The following is a 19,178-nucleotide window of genomic DNA, read 5'->3' as shown; positions in this document are numbered from 1 at the left end:
CGGCTTTGAATTAGAACACTAACGAATATTGAACACTACTTAATTACGTTTTAATTAACAGCTATTAGGCTTTTAATTAAGCAAATTTCAATTTTTGTACAAAGCTTTGAACGATCTGTGTGTGTCCAATTAAAGTTGTGTCGGAATTAGTTTTCATGTGTCGAAATCCAACATCTCAACTTAATCATCTATTAATTTTTTAGTACGACCGTTGCATCCAGTAAATGCACATATTTCACATTTGATATGGAGAAACACAAAGAAATTCAGCGAAGCTTCCCACATTGCTGATTGAAACTCACTGCAGTCCCATCAAGGTGCGTTGATGCACTGCCGGACTTGAATTTTCTGGAATTAGCAAGCATTCAATAATTTGCATGCTGCGACATGCATTTAATATTATATTACTCTACAGTTAATAGTTACTCTCTTGAGCTCCTCAGTCAATGATATATTGATACTATTTTTACATGTTCAAGTGAACGTGATGCCTGCCATTTCTGGGATTGCGAGATTTCCACCAGATGAATTACCTCCTATTTAATTGTTAAACAAAAGTGCATAATCAGGCTGCAAGATTCCAAATGTATTGAAAATTTGTAATGCTTAAGCTGTGAGATTTCAGAAACACTTAGGAAATTTCCTATTGTGCAGAGTTGCAGTATGCAGCGAGTTTCACTCTTCTTCATGGTAAATCATGGCCATTGACACCTCACCTGATTTCTCCAATAAAAATAGTAGAATCATAGAAGGCACATTTTTATCAGTGATTTTTGAAAGTAAGCCAAAAAATAGTAATTTTAACCCATAATTTCACAAAAGTTATGCCTGCTATTACAGATTTGCTCTCAGGCCAGGTGGAATTCTAGAAATGCTAAAATCAGTAGAATGTAATCATTGTAAGGTTATCCTATATGGTATATTGGCCAGAAGTTAAAAAATTAGGACAAAATGATAGTTTCACACATGATTTTTGAAAATCCTGTGTTAAAAAAGTTTTATTTATTTTTCAGTGAACAAATTTGAAAAATGCAATAGGATTGGGTGAAATTGGCCACATTTAATTTTTTTTGCAAGATTCATGAGTGGCTTCTGCCCAATTTTGCAGTTATGAATGTGATAACTGTATCAGATCAAAAAACAACTTATATCATGCAGAAATTTTCTAAAATTGCGAATGTGAATGATCTTTTTCCAGGAAGTTTTCAAAAATTGCAGGTTAAAATTGGCTATTTTTCTTATTTTTCATTGAAGAAATTGGGAAAATTCCATAGGAGCTGGTAAAATTGTCCTCAATCATGGGTGATTTTGTCTGATTCACAGGCATTTTTGTCTAAGTCATGAGCATTTTTGTCCAATTCATGGGTGACTTCTGCCCAATTTTTCACTTTGGGTGTCAATCAAGAGACTTCTTAGTCTTAGGTGTCAATTTGCTTTTATTTTCTTGATGGTGTTGTTTGTGTAAGAACATGATATTGAGTAAATATTACTTGAAAGGTGAATGCTTTGCTAATTATAGTTGAAAAACAATTAGTTAATCCCTGTGCAATGTACACAGCAAACAGATTCAGCAAGCACACACAGGCATTCACCTGAGGCACTTACATTTTTGGTATCCACTTGTTTGGGAGTATGGTGCTGCACAGTATATAAAGAGGAAAAATTAAAAGGCTATAGGAATAATTAGATGAACAAATAAATAAATTCTCTCAGAATTGGTCAATGACAATATTCAGTCAGAAATTGGCTATAGGATCTCTTGCTGGTACATTGGTAACAAGTTTTAAGAATAAAGTTCAGATTTCTAAATTTACATATAAGAGCCCCTGTCTGAAGAAATTCCAGAGCATGATAATAACATATTACTAATAAGAAGAAAGCAAACAAGTGAATAAAGAGCTAAGTAATATCACAACTGGAAAACTGTCAACCCAACTTCTGATAAAATTGCCTGCACCCAAGGTTAACTTATTAATCATGACTCATGAGATGCCTAGCACTAGCAGTGTGCGGGTTATTACAAAAAATTGAAAGCCATTTATTATATACTTGTGCCCAAAATTATTCATACCCTAATGTCATTTTGACAAATTATAAGAAATAGGCCAAAAATCAAAAACTTTGAAGGAGATGAAAACCATTTATTAACCATATAATACATATTTACAAAAAATTATTTTTTCAGTTTTGTAAAGAGATACAAAGGAAACATAAAACTGACTTCTGACCAAATTTATTAATATATACCCTGTATCAAGAGTTAATAACATGGCCTTTACTCTTGATAACTTGTAAATGCTTAGGGTATGGGTCAACAAGGTTCCTGTATGTATCAATGCTAAGTTTTGTCCTTTCTTCCTTGGCATACTGTTCAAATTCTTTCAAATTTTTAGTTTGTTTCTTTTTCTCCTCTATTTTCAGTATGCGCCATAAATTCTCAATTGTATTGAGATCTGGACTTTGACTAGGCCATTCCATGACATTCATGTGAGAATCCTTGAACCACTTCTTGACTTATGGATGTGTTCTTCAGAATATTATCCTGCTGATTACTGTATCAGGACCATGGGAAAGTTTTGCTGCATCCTGCTTGATGTTATTTTTGATGATATAAAGATATCGTTTTTTTCATGATCCCATTTACTTTAATCTGACTTCCTGGTCCCCTAGCAGAAGAAGAACTCCAAAACATTAGCTAGCCACCCCCATGTTTAACTGTGGGATTGTGATCTATGGATTATGAGCCTCACCTTTTTTTCTCCAAATGTAAGCAACATTTATATGCCTGAAACATTCTATTTTAGTCTCATCTCTCCACAAAATCTTGAAGAAAATGAGGTTGGCAAATCAACACGAGCTTAGCAAACTTCAGAGCCCTTCTTTGTGAGAATCTACAATTTGTAATGTTTACAAAAACTTAGAAGTGGACATGCTAGGCAACAGCTTTAAATGGATAGCTCTAACATTCAGGCAGGTGAAAATAAGAATGTACATTTTGACAACAGTATCAACATATTTGACATAAATGTGACCTGTGTAGTCAACACCAGTATGCTGAAATGGCTTGGCAAAGTTTACTTTAACGGCAACAAAGTCTGTTACTTTCGGATATATGAAAGACAAACTATTTAGTTTCTTGCACAAGATACACTTTGAAATGATGCTCTTGACAGTGGCTCTTCCCTTGGGAATCCAGAACCCAGCATTACGTATAGCGTTAAGAGTTGAACTGACACCCAAGTGCTTGATTCTTTCGTGGTAATCTCTTACTATCAAGAGCGTAAGGAAGCTTTCACATGGCAAAAGAATGGGATTTTTGACATTGTAAATCAAAGAGACATATTCAAGAGAAATCAAAGAGACATATTCAAGTCTGCCTCTTGATCTAATAATATTGTCGGAGTCAATGAACAGATTTAAATTTTTAACCAGCAGCGGCAGCTCCTTCTGTGGAGAATGTAGAAATGTTAAAACATCAGAGAAATGGTTTTCCTGTTCAAATTTGAGCCAGTACTGTCACGCTTGGATACGAACATCAACAGCATCACACAGAAGTTTACTTGATTAATGCACAAAAGTTAGCACAAGGGCAGTTACTGATACAAGTTTGTTGAATGATGAGAAGCAATTTAAAGGAAATAATGGTTCTTTGCAATTCGCTTTTCCAAAGTTAGTCAAAATTTTACTTTGAGAAGACAAACAGCCAAGCTCAGCATCAGGCCAAAGCAAAGGTTTTGAGGTAAGGAAAGAAAGACCGAATTTCCAAAAATTCAGGTTGCTGGTTTTTGAATTTCAGGTAAATTTGAAATAAACACTTCATGTTTATTTCAAAGTGTTAGCTTTTCTCATAACTAAGTCTTGTTTCAAGTCCTTTGAGGTTTGTTTGGTTATTGTTCAGTTTGTTTAGTATCGGTTTATTGGTCTGAATTAAAGGGGAACATTGCAGTCAATCACTACTAGTCAGTGTGTATAGAGGGTAGAGTCTGGTAGATTTATAGGATATAAAACTAGTAGATCTATTTATAGTGCTGTGCACTGTGCTATCAGCTACCTATCTGTTACTGTTATGCAACTCTTCAATGTTTAGAAGATCTACATTCCTGAAGTGTTTTTGTATATTGAAGCCAGTTAAATGGTCAATATTTAGCTCATTACCTTGCTCAATACAAACTTTACAAAGCTAATGAATAGACTTATCTATTATTGTTTACCCAAAAATCCCAAAGTGGTAAATACCGCCTTGGCCTGTTGGCCATTATTGAAGGCAATAAGTGCCCTTTTTAGCCATTCTTTATGATCCATATAGGTACTGTTATTGTTAGTAGGCTAATTGCAACATAAAAAATAACCTTCCAAAAAGACAAAAAAGTTGAAAAAATCAAATAAAAAAGAAAAATCATGAAAAAATAAAGAAATCATTGATTTTTGATTTAAAAAAAAATAAAAAATGAAAATCACCAACCCTGTAGTTAACCACAAAATTCAAAATAATTACTGGTGAAGGTTATTTGCTAAATATTTTCTAGCATTACAGTAAATTATTTTGTTCATTATAATGACAACCTTCCCTAGAAGAATAAGTTGTAAATGGTCTTTCCTGTTATTTTAAGTTGGAAGTCATTACATTTCTAATGGGGTATTGTAAGAGGAGGCGTTCGGTCCCGGTAAGTTTAATATTTATATTAAGGAGGTAGATGGTACAGCGGTGGACAAGACTGGCATGTAAGGCTACTGAAACCACCTGGGCACAGCTTAGAGAAATATATTATGAAACACTGAAACCAGCATACAACCAACAAAGTGTGCAGACACCGCCAGTTGGTGCAGAGTGAAATGGGGTTAGTAGTGGTATGATGGTATGGCAGCAGCAAGGCACGCTAGCAGTTGGAGCTTGCGCGTTAACAACACAGCCAAAATCTCGCAAAATCACCAGGCCCTCAGTCCTGGTTGCAGCTAGCAAATTGCAAGTCCTAATCACTAAAACAAAAGAACCAGTTAAACAAGGTCACCCACACGGGCTGACATCACACAAGATACAAATGGCAAACGCATGGTCAGGCAATAATAAAATCAATCCCTAATTACAATCTAAAATTGCTTGTTTCTTTTACTAGAACATCACAATAAAAACATATTTGCACTGGCACAATAATTCCGGACAATGTGAAATTTAGTTCAGCAAGTCTCTCCTCTGTGTGCTCCACTAAGGTTGAGGCAGGTTACTCAAAGGAATAACTGTACTCTCGGTGCTCGTCAACAGCCCACCACAAGGAGCAATCCAATTTCACTTGCTGCACTGGAGTCGTGGTGAAGGGTGCCCTTGGATTCAGTTTAATTCCCAGGTTTTTCTAGACTCAACTCTTGATGCCCTACAAGTGAACGAAATGCGGGAATTGGCTTTAGTGCACGACAGGAGAGCAAGTGACAGATATACGAGTATGTAACATAATAAAATATAACGCAATAAATGCATTGGCACACATGACAATTATAAATGTAACACAAATGAGTGAATATATAAAAGAGTGGGAGCATTAAAACCTGGTTCAGGCAAATGTTACTACTCACCCATAAAGGGGCAAAAGCAGGCAGGCAATCAGCAAGCAGCAGGATCAGGCAAGGCACGTTGCAGCATCAAATGTCTGGTGAACTTGCATCAATTCCATCAACCACGGCACAGGGATAAGCTTAAGGCTGGCACAAATACATGCACTGACTCAAAAGATCTATCTGAGAGTGATTCACATTCATGAGTCTGGAAAGAGAGAACACAGGTGAGTGGAAGGAATGCATGGCGCAGCAAGCTGAATAATGATACACAAGCCACACCACTACAGTATGAATAATTTTGTGCACAAGTGGGTGTATTTGATTTTTGTTGATTTTCATTGATATGTCTCCTGCTGTTCAAACTGCATAATATAAGCCCTGAAGGCCTCTAGGCAACAAAAGCATTAGCAAATTTTATCTGTATCAACAAGGAAAATATTATTTTACAAGCAACTGTAAAGTGACATGTTACAGGCCATATTGTACAGGCCTTCACACAACCTATTTCGATGGACAACTTGTTCAGGACATATGACAATGATGTGAAATCAAGAGGCAATTGTCATATATCTCCTGCATATCAAAGTCCATTTTGTGATTTATGGGATTTTGTATGTTTTTTTTTGGCATTCCTGTCATATTGTTGGAGAGAAACTTCACCAATGTGTGAAGTAACTGATATTTGCTCTATTTAAGCTCTGCATTCAAATTATTCTTCAAACTGAAAGTTAATTTAATTTGTATGCTGTCATTACTTGAATTGAAAAATATGAATAACTTGCATTGATTATAAAATCCAATACTTTTTAGTGATTCAGTTTTTTTGTAATGGAAGCTATCAGTGATTTTTTTTCCGTTAAACAACCATTTTCTCCTGATGTTAAACAACCATTTTCAAAAGAGATATACCAATAAACCTTTGATTTCTTACAACACCAGTGAAAAATAACATTGGTGAGAGCAAGTAAACAAATCTTGAAAAGCAATTGTCATGTATCAAGTGTGTGGCTTCAATATGAGAAATTTATTTTTTGAAGCTTGATTTTCTTCCTTAGGCAGAGAATTGACTAGTTTTTAAATAATTTTCATTAATAGACATGTTTATGAATAAATGAAACAAAATGTGTTGGTTAGGAGCTAGATACTAGTGCCTACCACAAGGTATTTAATTCTATATATATTGAATATGCCGAAGTTTGATCATTTTCAAGCACCTTATTTAGGAGAAGGGGATTGTTTGCTACAGCAAGTCATGGGGTGCAAAAAAAAAAAAAAAACTTTGATTAGCTTAGATACCACAAAATGAGTTCATGTGTCTAATGTGTTGCACTGCTGAAATTTGGTTGGTCTAGGAAGTACTCTTGTGAGTACCTAAATTAATTACTTTATGGTTACCATTGTTGGATAGTCTTGAAAGCATTAATATCGCATGAACAGTTCATGCTTTTGTTGATAATTATTTGACAAATGCTGTCCTATCAGCTTTCTCTGCTATTGAACTGATGAATTTCAGCCTAACTGATGCAGTGTTTTTTTATTTCAGAGACAAATCTTCACACACCCGCGTTTTCCTGGAAAATCTCCCTAAGGACATAAGGAAGGATGAAATAGACAAAACTTTCTCGCGTTTTGGCCACATTGCTAAAGTGTACTTGATATATGATCCTCCCGGTAGTGGTTTTGTTGAGTACCTCGACTGTAGAGATGCTGAATACGCAGCCAACCAAATGGATGGCGCCGAGTTCATGGGCGCTCGAGTGTCAGCTAAAGTGACTAGAGGAGGAGTGGCGAGGGGCAGAGGTTTCTCACGAGGCGGTCCCTTCAGGGGTCGTGGTTACGGTGACGGCGATCGTGGAGGTTTCAGAGGAGGTTTTGTACCGCGTGGTGATTACAGGGGAGGCCGCGGAGGAGGGTTCAGGGGGAGTTTCCGTGGTGGTGATCGCGGCGGTTTCAGAGGACGCGGTAATTTCAGAGGTAGCTTCCGTGGAGGCTTTGATGGAGATCGAGGTGGGTTTGGAGGCAGGGGTTACAGCCGTGGTGGTGGCCGTGGATATTATGAAAGAGGAAGTGGCTTCAAGTCTGGAGGTTCTTATAGCTCTCATGATGGCTATGAAAAATTCGATTCTTTTGAAAAGCCGTACAATAAGAGCTATGACAAAGGATATGACAAGCCATACGACAAAGGTTATGACAAGCCCTATGACAAAGGTTATGACAAGCCCTATGACAAAGGCTATGACAAGCCTTACGACAAAGGTTTTGACAAGGCATATGATAAGGGTTATGACAAACTGTACGATAAACCATATGACAAATACGAAAAAGAAAATGGTTTCTCCCGCTACCCGCCCTCTGAGAAGTACGCAAGTGGCGGTTACAGCAGCAGCAGTGGATTGGGTGCACCTCGCGAAGGCTACAGCTCCTCCCGTCGAGATGATTATGCCCGCAGCCGCTCTCCAGTCTCAAGGTCCCGGTACAAACCTTCTTCTCCGTACCCTGCTCGCGACAGGTATTTTGCTCATGATCTTTACCTCAGTTCTTGACGGCCTTCTTGCCGCAACTGCTTAACCAAGACGATCCTCTTCTCGCTGAATTCAAATGCAAAAAAGATAATAAAATCAGTTTTGAGATTTAATATTAATTTCGCTAATATCAATGAACTAAAACCTGGTTGTGCCACAACACTGAGATGGAGGCCTGAAATCAGATTATCTTCCCTGTTTGAAAAATTGAAACAAACGAAGTTCATCTTTCATGATTAAATGCTGGTCTACGCATCAGTTCTGAAAATTATCAACTCTCTTTAAATTAGGGGCAATTGGATGAATTTAAAAGAATTCGTTGGTCTGGCCAAGAATTTATTACACGGAAATGGTTAAATTTGCAGTGCATGAGGCAATCTTTAAGCAGTCCTTGAAAATTGAGAAAACGTTTTTATTGAAAATTAGAAAAGGGATGTTGGATTAAGGCTGTACAAGACGTCTATGAGCTGTGATAGTTAAGGACATGCCTGAAGTACGGCTGTGTAAAAGTACCTGAAAATGCAATAATTCTGTGATAATCATTCGTGCCGTTGTCTTTGCAAGTTTTTCTTTAAAGCAGTTTCTTCTATGTAGTCTTGGTTGACTTGAGAACATGAACGATGCAGATGAAAAATTTAAGTCGTTAATGTTCTGAAGTTAGTTGTATCGTAGTAATCTTGTCTTGCTTGTTCTCTTGTTCGTATTTTGATGTTCTTTGATAGTCTTTAATTTCCCTTATTCATCTGCCCGAATCTTATGCCTGAGAATTAATATATTCCTTCATTGATTTACCCGGTTCTGACAATTCTGCTAATATTTTTAATTGCTCACAATCTCCATTTTGTCTTATTTATGATTGTTTTTTCATATTATGGAACTAATTTTTGTTATGCTTCTTAAGATGCTGTCTTCCGTGTGCCATATTCAATTTTATTAACTCAGTTAAATATTCTTCGCATAGCCTAAGGTTTTAGACAACCTGAAGGCTTATCCCTTTTTACTGGCTCGTGTTGCAATTATCACTGAAGACGAAATATTTTCGTATACCCGATTATCTAAAACGCTTGATTTTCTCACATGGTCCCAATTCTGTTACTCGTGATTATTAGTTGCTTGTTCTGAAACCATGTTAAATCAATGACTTTGCTTGGTCTTATTTTTCTAAAGTTGCACATTTTAGTTACTGAGAAAAACGCCGGAAGCAAAAGTAGTGGAGTACGGTCGTGAATATCTTCTTAATGGTTCTTCGGATCTGCACTGGAAAACATACAGGCATGTGCTCTGGTCATTGATCGACCTATTTGGAAAAATACTTGGAAGTAAAGTTTACACAGTTCATAATTCACGAAATAGGTGTATAGCACCCGCGAAGAAAATGGACAACGGATGATTTTCCTAAACATTGCCATTAGCTGGAATATAACTTCTGAACACACGTCATAAGAAAGAATGGCTGAAATAATGTATTGAAAAATTGTTTGAATCGCGTTGGTTGTGGGTAGTGCTCGATCCCTGAGATAGGTAGTTTAGTGCTGGACTTAGTGCGGCTGATCTTGAAAATGGGTTGCTCTGTTAACAGAGAACTTCTCACATCATGTTCCACAAAAAGAAATGGAAGCACACCCTACTTAGGAAAAATTTAACTTAAACTCTCGAGTGAGCTCGATTTGCATCGATCAGAAAAATGTCATTCAGTAAATGATTAAGTCGTTCGGATTTTCTGGAACGCTGTTCTCCCTATATTTGATGACTATCCCCGTTTATGGCCGTCATTCTTGTGTAATTAATTAGCGCAAAGTTGACTCGCATTTCAACTGAGCTAGAACAAACATTATTGATAACTTTTACGGGAAACGAACAAGTCACGTGTATATATAGTCACGTATACCTTGCAGTTAATCCAAATCTGATCCAAAGCACTTCCGCCCTGACGGTGAAACACTCTGGAATTAACCTTCGTTTTCTCTCGCAGCTTCATGGATGCTGCACTTGAATAAGATGAAAATTTTGGGACCATAACAAATTTGGGACCATAAATATAAAGTTTCATTTTTTGCACATGTAAACAAAATTGATCTCTGATATTTTACTGTTGAAAGCGTCACATTTTCAAAAGCAGCCAAAATATTGGCGGATCCTCTAATGTATCTTATTTATGTGAATTTTGCTTCTCTGTGTGAAAGTTGCCTTGGACAGTTTACTGATAGAAGGATGGCGGTGCCGTGGATTTACAGGTCCCGTAGTCCTCACCGTGCAATGGATGACCCGTACTACCGCGGTGCCGGTGGCTACAGCACTTCGAACAGCAGCAGCAAGATGCCCTATGTCGCATCTTCCGTCGCCGTCATGAGTAGCAGTAAAGGCCCAGGATGGGAAGATTACGGCGGTGGCCGCAGTGCTTCCTATGACCGAGATAGGCGGCGACCGCCGGCAGACAGAGACAGTGATAGAAAACGCGATGAAGGATCGCGCTCCTCACGATACTCGTCGGGATACTCCACATCGGGCGCTCCCCAGAAGGAATATTTTGCATCAAGGTACAAATCTCCGGTATAGCTCTTGATATTTCGTAATTCATTTTAAAGTAATATGCTGTGATATTTATCTTATCTCACGTTTCCGATTATTGACAGTTTGCACATTGGATTGAGTATAAACATATGTGCTCATCCTACGTACCTCGATAAACATGAAGCTTTTCAGGATGATCAATCGTTCTCTTTAGTATGGGAATTCGCTCGTGCTCTGTTCTTCGTCCCTGAGATCTTGCTGAAAGACCCTACATCTCGATCCCTGCCATGGCGTTGCGATTATGCACTATGAAATTGAAATTGACAAACTGAAACTGCCCAAAGAGTCGATATTCAAAGGTATAGTCTTGTAAAAAGTTCTCTCTTGTCTACCGTTTCTGCTGCTGTACATTTTCTTGTAGAGCAAAGTGAACTATAATCGGTAATTACGCACGATCTAGCAATCTTTCTGGAACTTGAGAAAACGATTGGCCATGGAAAACCGAGAATTCGATGAAAACGCCGCGTTGCCAGTTTTAAAACTGAAAAATGTTGAGCCCTTCAGGTTTTTATGTGAGAATCAGCCCTTATAATTTTACTAAATTAGCAAGTTTTATGACATCGTCTGGGTCACCCATAAATTATCAGCGACGCGTCAGGGTCTCGACGGAAAAAGAAAACAGTTTGGTTGGTCTTGAACTGATGAAACTCGTCACATAACACATAACTACATGTCTGGCAATGGAATCGTGTTTAGCGAACGGTGTTTAGAGTAGGTCACGCATCCTGATTCCCCGCTGTTTGAATCCAAAGATTTCCAAAAGGCGAAAACTCGAATGCTAATGAATTTCAGAAAAAAAATCCAATGATAAAGTTATTCGAATCTGTAACAAGTATTGTTGATGGAAACGAATCAGAGTACACCTTCGTGTGTTAATTTTTTAAGCATTATTGCATGAGGTTTTTATCATTAGTTGCTTCTTTTCAATTCCTGTGTTTATTTCTTCCTTGCATTCACGTTTGAAATTTATTTTTGGTAGTTGTATGCTATAACGTTAACAAAGATTTCATTCAACGTCCGTGCGATGATGTTTATGTCCATTTATTTAAAATGAAATGTCAGGCGCGATCAATTTGATGAACTCTGGCTTGTTCGTCACTCTAGGGGATTGTAACGAATTTTAACGCCTTTTTCACTCTTTTGCATACTGAGAAGATCTTGAAGAAAGGTTAATGCAAATCATCTTCATTTATCGTCCACACATTCAAAGCGTTAACCCTGAACTTTAAGTTTCAAGAAACTTGTAAACGGTTCAAACCAATGCTTCAATGATAGAAATATGGCCAATTAGTGTAATTGCATTGACATCGTTTGGAGAACGGACGATTGGAATTTACTTCCATTGCAAGAAAATTATTGGATTTGGATTGAAATTCAGGCCGCAGTGGGACTGTCAAAATTGCGTTTGGAACTTGTTAGACTTCACTTTGGAGTTACAAAGATACTAAAGAGAAAAGGTCGGGGTGGATTGAAACCGCTTGAAACTTTTTGGGGAACAAAGAACAACTCGATGGACGGTGATCAGTGAGAATATCATGCATGACAATTTTGAAAAATAGAACCTTGAAGTAATGGAGAACTTTGTAGACCAGTTGACCGGCTTCTTAATGCTTGACTGGAATGTCAGATGGGAAACCTGATGTCATTGTTGCTAACCCGACTCTGTGTTTCTTCCCACTGCAGCTCGTCTTATGGAAGCCGCCGAGCTGACGATGTGCCGCGTTATTAACGCACTCAAGACCTTCGTGGGTTACTCGTAGCGTTACCGATCTCGAGTCTCGTCTACGTGTAGGGTGTGAGAAGACTTATGGAAGCCCTCACGGTTGAAACTTAACTAATAAGTCTTGACATATATGGTTTTAGTTCTAGTAATATGTGTGCTCAATGAGCTATCATCCTTGAAAATTTCAACTTATCTCATTTGTAGCTTGACGCTCGCATCGTCTTGCATTTTATGAGTCATCCGAATCTACCGTCTAAAATATGCTAGTGTACAGAATAATGTGAGTTGTTTTCATGGTCGGAGGTTGTGCTTGTGAACGTTCGGCTTTACCGAACACCAGTGGAGTCTTCCACTTGAGTTCGATGACCATCGGTCGTTCTGTAACGAATTTCTGGAACTGCTATAAGTTGCGGTTGAAATGCTTCATAAATATTGTACCATTTCATGGAACTTGAATATTTTAACGAAATGTTTCCAGTTGTGAGTAACCAATTTATTTCTCTGCGCTGCGTATGAATGGTGAAAGTTGATCAGTGCAGACCTACCTATTGCTTCTTGTGGAACATTCATTCAAACAGTAGAACAAAAGTTTAAAAGTGAGGTGCAATGAAGGAATATAGACGTTTTCACATTTTCTAAGTTAACCTATCACGTGCGACCGCAAAATAAGCTGAATAAGCCTTAGAGCAAAAAGTACCCTGAAATGCTTAGTTACGATCAGAAGATCCGATTAGATTTAGTGTGTACAAGCAATCATTGTTTGATTTTGAAAGGTGAGAAAAAACACTACCGTAATGATCTTCTTTCAAGTTGTTATGGCCCGACAGAAGAAACCGGCACAACTTTATGGAAGCTGATGATAAAAACACCGGAAATAGAAGTTTGAAAGACTTATTCCAGGAACTAAGTTCTCGGGACCAAACGGATTGAGAATAAAATTTGCAAGCCTCTGAAGTTTTGTTTCAAATTTTTGATAGCTCACAAGTAGCGTAAAGCAAACGTGTTTAATTTAAATACATACCCAACAAAACGGTATTGGTCCTTGCCACAGTAGTGATCTGCAACACTGTTATATATATGCGCGTTCGCTGGTAAATGGAATACTCTCGTGGATATTAAGTTGGTTTTGAGGCGCGAGCATGAACAACCACCATTGAAGAGTAGGTTAGTCCTATGATGTTCTAGATTTAATCTGTAAGCTAAACTTTGTCGTCACGTGTGGATGTCGCAATTTCCTAAACGCAGGCCAAGAGTTGCTTCGTGATCGCGTTTATGATTTGAAAATCCTGAACGTATGACGCAAATAATCTTACGTTCTCTCAATACTATTGGTTGTCTTGAGTCAAGATTTGTGAAGCGCGAAATCTTTTGCGAAGAAATTAGATGTCCAAGGCACCGCACCGTTCTTTTCGATGAAATTTAATCAATCTACGAGTACATTGTTGAAATTACAGAAGTGGTATTCCAGGGTAAACATCTTGGAGTTCCAATTTGAATTCGAATGCCATTTATTTTGCGACATTTTCATTTTATTTCTCTGTTGCAAGTTTTGATTGAGAATTGTAATGATACCTTAGCTCCGAAGCCGAGCGTTTTTTATAGTTACGTACATGATTTTACAACGCAAGGGGCTCTAAGCGCCCTTCATTGTAGTACTGTTACTTCAACAATGCTTGAATTTTAATAGTTGGGCTCTTCTGGATTCCGTTGTACGTTATGTAAATCATTGCCTCATTTCCATGCACAGAAACCGCTAAACCTCTTCACTAACTTCGCCGATTGGCTGGTTCACTCCAGATGTATACTGGATCAAACCACGATTTTCAGCCGGTCGGCTTCTTTCTTCTGCCAATTGTGTGAATATATGTTTTTTTTTCGTTTAACCGCGCTTCAAGGAGTAAGCTAACGATTAGTTTTCATGTAGGATTAAATGTGGACTTTAACATTTGTTTTCTTTTCCTTGCTTCCCGCTTCTTGGTTCCGTCATGAATGCATTCATTCATAGATAACATAAGGTGATAAGGATGTAAGCATGAACTACGACCAGCTGCTTGAATCTTGCTAGTGTGCAGCCCCTTTTTGGTACGTCTCTACAAATTTACGGCCGGTCTCCCCAAAGTCAGTAAGCATGGAATATCTCCCGAAGTAATGAACGTAGCTCGATGAAACTTGGTACACGTATTCATTAGGACGTAACGGTGATGTTTAGCTCGTGAACATTTTTGGAATTTCACCTCAATTCGTGATTTATATGACGATACATGCCAAAATTTGCAGTGAGCATGAAATTTCTTCTAAACTACTGTACTTATTTCAACGAAACTTTGAATATAGAAACCTAACCTCCCAATGGTGATGTTTAGCTCGTGGCAATTTTTTAAATTAGCCTTCCTTTGCGAGTTTATTCACTTTTACCTCATTTGTGATTTAAACAGCAATACGTGCTTAAATTCGCACTGAGCATAGAATTTCTCCTGAAATACTGAACGGATTTGAAGGAAACTTCGTATATGAATACCTAACCTCCCAACGGTGATGTTTAGCTCGCTACAATTTCTCCGATTTTGCCTAGTTTGCGAGTTATAGGTCAATGCAAGTTTAAAAATTGCCCTGAAAAATGCCGGTCTTATATCCGTATAACTCACAAACGAAGAGGAAATCGAAAAAAATTGTCACGAGCTAAACATCACCGTTGGGAGGCTAGGTATTCATATTCGAAGTTTCCTTCAAATCTGTTCAGAATTTTAGGAGAAATTCAATGTTCATTGTTAATTTAAGCACGTATTGCTGTTTAAATCACGAATGTGGAAAAATTAAACTCGCAAACTCAAACGAAGGCAAAATCTAAAAAATTGTCACGAGGTAAACATCACCGTTGGGAGGTCAGGTGTCTATAATTAAAGCTCGCAGGCGAGTTCGCTGAAGTGTCGAATCGGTTCGTTCAAATCTGTACAGTGGTTCAGAAGAAATGTCATGCTCACTGCCAATTTCGGCATGGATCGTCATATAACTCAAGGAATGAAGGAGAAATTCCAAAAATGTTCACGAGCTAAACATCACCGCTAGGTCTTAATGAAAACGTGTACCAAATTTAATCGAGCTACTTTCATTAATTTGGGAGATATTTCATGCTCACTGAATTTGGACGCCGGCCGTCAATTTGTCCGAGACGTAACATAGGTGCGAGATGATTTTGAGAGAAGAGTGACTACAGTCTTAGTATATCGAGTACGACTGGAAAGAATGGGTGAACAGCTGGTGTGGATTGTGGAAGATAAACGTCTAAAGAACGAGAGGGTGCAAATGCACGTTAACGTGTATCAAAGTGATGTGGACAAACGAGAGAAAGAGTGATTTGGGATATGAATGATAGGTCGTTATAAAGGGCATCGAATCACACTGAAAGAGTGAAGCGGTCAAGTATGAAGATATTTATGATCAAGGCATTCGTGAGACCTACAGTTTCGTGCAGGGTCAACTGCACTCCGCGTGTATGAGTCAACTGCACTCCGCGCCATCAAATGAGACGTTTATGGCGTATCGCGCGGCATGCATTGTTGAGTTGGTTGCGATTGTAGGCTAGTTAGATAAAGTAACTGTTCCTCTGGCTGAAGTTTTAAAAACATTGAGAATTGCGATCGTTTGGAGAAAGATTCTAAATAATTGTAAGCAATATAAATGGAGTTATAAGTGTCTCGCTCCTCATTGTTGTGTAAAACACAATTATTTTGGTAGTTCACAATTTCGTCGATTCTACTTCGTATTACAATACCGGTCATTGCAATAACAATTGAATGCAGAGTTTTTCGATTCGAATTTCTGCTGTCTCAGAACTAATCGTAACTTTCACTCCTTAAGTCCAACCTTTTCAGTCATGAGCGATTTCGATTATAGCAAAAAAAAATTATGAGTACATGAAGCCCCGTCACACGCTCAAACTTATCGTCATTCTTGCATGTCATGCCAGGTTTGACAAGATGCAAGTGTGTTTGATGACAAATGTGGACGCTCTAAGTTTGACGTCTTGCGTGACGGGGGAGTGGAGTTTGATGTTTGACAAACCTGGAAAAGACGGAAGAGCGAGAGCTTTGGGTTCGTGCAAGACTGAAGATAAGTTTGAGCGTGTGGACGGGCAACCGACTAATTGGTCAAAAATTTACTCTATCTCAGTCCATATTGATGTTGAGAGCTGTGACATTGTTCCTCGCTAGCTCTAGTTTTTCATTTCTCAAGATATCCGACACTGGTTTCTCGATTTATTTTGGTGAGTTTATCGAATTATATCGTAGTTTTTATTGTTTGTAGTAAATTCAATCAAAGGGCTACAGTGACAAGAACAAGAGAGCAATTTCCATTAATTGCTAAGTACAAAGAAGTCGGTCCTAAAGCTAACAGAGACTTTGTAGCGAAGAAAATAAACTCTTTATCGAAAAGAATGTGCCAAAATGAAGTCGTCAATACTCTCTGGTGCAGTTAGGGATGCTGTCTAAATTCGTCCGAGACGTTCTTATCGGTCAAACTTTGGCATGACATGCAAGACCATGACCATGATGCAAGACTGACGATAACTTTGAGCGTTTGGACTGTTGTTGAAGCTGCTGAAAATATACAGAGCTGTTGAAAATATACAGATCGTCATACATACATGTGTGTTGGGTCCTATCTACAGTAAATTTTAAAATGGATTATTGTATGCTACTTTTTATGCTGTGGTTTCTCGTTAACAGTAGCTGACGCTTACCATAGTTGTTTTAGTTATAGTTATTAAATTTCAGGATATATAACTAACACATCCCCGTGAAGTGATTCTATTAATTATTGTTGAAAATTTTCAAATATATTTTTACCCATCCCAAACCCATATTTATCTTTGGATAGGATTGTCATCAAATTCTGGGAGTAAATCAACTGGTTGTTTATATTCCATAATTTGCAGCCAGCAGATTTTACCACTAGCTAACTAATTTACGGATGGCTTGCGCACCGTCTGATAAAAGCGCGGGCTGTATGAAGAAACCTATTTCGACGTAACTTGGCTACTTGGGCCGATGTTGTGCTAATACGTATATTTTTTTAAGTATGAACTAAATGAAGAATAGCTATGGCGTTTCAGCGGTCGAAGGTCGCTCCCAATTCATCATCAAATAAAAACAACAGCGGAGAGTCAAGGTTAATTTCAAATCTACAGTAAGCCGAATACGGGATATTGCTTAGGTTAAAAAATTTGGTTACAATTTATTACTCGTGAGTCGTGACCGTGAGTCGTGACTGGCATTATGGAATAAACTGTTGGGTAGTATAAGGTAAAACAAAATATGTATAGATTATAGGTAAGGAATATCTAGTGTTTTTTTTCTTTTCTGGCCCAAATTTGTCTTCCATTTTTGATTTTGACACCAGTATCAGTATCACATCTTCAAAGCAAGATTGTAGAAATAAAATTTCCACCACAATTCATCAACTTGAGACAACCACGTCTGGTTGTTTTTGTCATTAATTCTTATCTATATTCTATAGTAGGTAGGGCATAGTGACAAACCAGAGATTTTTTAGAATCAGTTCATTTTTAATTTCCTCATTTATTCAAGATTTAAACCAATTTCTTAAATATGATAATGCTGGTATCCATGATACTTTACTGGTCTATTTATAGGTCTCAAAATTGGACTTGAGGGAGTCTAAATAAAAAACTCTCTGCTTTGCCACTATGAGGTAGGGCTATCATAAATTCTACATTTGTGACTAGTAGTGATATTCAATATACAGTTAGCATAGTTCATATTGAGCAAATTATAAAAAAATATTAGTAGTGTTGTAGCTTGTAGGAATATTGAAAATGCAAAATTTTGTCTAGATTATGAGTCTAAGATTTTCAAAAATCACCAGTGAAATGATCATCTTGCAATCATTATTTGTAAAATTAGGTAGGGTAAATGCGGTATACAATAGGGTAAACGCGGTATATTCCGACACTTTAAGGACGCATCGAAAAATGAAAAACTATAAAAAAAAAACCGTATGCGTTACGTAAGTTCTGTTGCCTTCACACGACTCTCAAAACACTTCACTACGCGTCAGCAACGATGAAACGTCACAAAATGTTGCCATATTTATTAAAAAGCCTTTAGAATGGAAACCTACCAAATCCCTATATTCCGTCATTTTGTGTGGCAACATCCGACATTGTATGACGTCACCATTTCAACCATCAATGAACGCATGGAACTAAAACAAAGCTTAATATAAAGGAAAAACTAGAGAAGTGACGGAATTACCTACTATGTCGGAATATACCGTGTTTACCCTATTCCGACATCGTAGGTAATTCCGTAACCTCTCCAGCTTTTCCTTTATATTTTTATATTAAGCTTTGTTTTAGTTCCATGCGTTCATTGATGGTTGAAATGGTGACGTCATACATTTGCGTGTCGAAACATAGTGGCAAACCACAGCTTTTTTAGAATCGGTTCATTTTTAATTCCTTATTTACCCAAGATTTAAATCAATTTCTTATGTACGATACTGCTTATATCCAGGATACTTTACTGGTCTCCTTATAGGACTAACAAATTAACTTGAGGGAGAGTCTAAAAAACTCTCTGCTTTGCCACTATGTGTCGAAATACTGCAAAAACACTAGGTCTTGGCCATCTAGTGGGAAAATATTGAGATCCAAAGAGAGACAATGCATGCCACGTGCCACGTGGTGAGATCATCAAAAAATGTGTCAAATTTGACAGTTGACATGGCTCTACCAAATAGTGAATAACTGTTTTTATAGGAAGAATATTGAGACTTTTAACTTTTAAATA

General features: G+C 37.6%; 2 protein-coding genes across 4 annotated transcripts in view; both read left to right on the top strand.

Moving 5' to 3' along the window:
- The window catches only part of LOC108667224 (serine/arginine-rich-splicing factor SR34), a 19,133-nt gene extending 4,824 nt beyond the window's left edge, over positions 1-14,309 (top strand). Inside the window, exons 2-4 of one of the 2 annotated variants that reach the window (XM_018154224.1) lie at positions 7,094-8,017; positions 10,307-10,609; positions 12,327-14,309. In XM_018154224.1, coding sequence (XP_018009713.1) covers positions 7,094-8,017; positions 10,307-10,609; positions 12,327-12,372 — 1,273 coding nt within the window. In that variant the 3' untranslated portion in view covers positions 12,373-14,309. Of the gene's footprint in view, positions 1-7,093; positions 8,060-10,306; positions 10,610-12,326 lie in introns of both variants that reach the window. The other variant, XM_018154223.1, reaches the window with a different exon arrangement.
- A 3,046-nt stretch (positions 14,310-17,355) lies between these two features.
- LOC108667223 (DNA polymerase epsilon catalytic subunit A) overlaps positions 17,356-19,178 on the top strand; it is a 22,328-nt gene continuing 20,505 nt past the window's right edge. The window contains exon 1 of one of the 2 annotated variants that reach the window (XM_018154222.2): positions 17,356-17,535. In XM_018154222.2, the coding sequence (XP_018009711.1) occupies positions 17,468-17,535 (68 nt within the window). In that variant the 5' untranslated portion in view covers positions 17,356-17,467. Of the gene's footprint in view, positions 17,554-19,178 lie in introns of both variants that reach the window. The other variant, XM_047884919.1, reaches the window with a different exon arrangement.

The sequence above is a fragment of the Hyalella azteca genome, unplaced genomic scaffold (assembly GCF_000764305.2).
Source record: "Hyalella azteca isolate HAZT.00-mixed unplaced genomic scaffold, Hazt_2.0.2 contig16463, whole genome shotgun sequence".
In the NCBI taxonomy this organism is placed as follows: Eukaryota; Metazoa; Arthropoda; class Malacostraca; order Amphipoda; family Hyalellidae; genus Hyalella; species Hyalella azteca.
The sequence above is the reverse complement of the archived record's forward strand: the minus strand, read 5'-3'. Positions and strand labels throughout refer to the sequence as shown.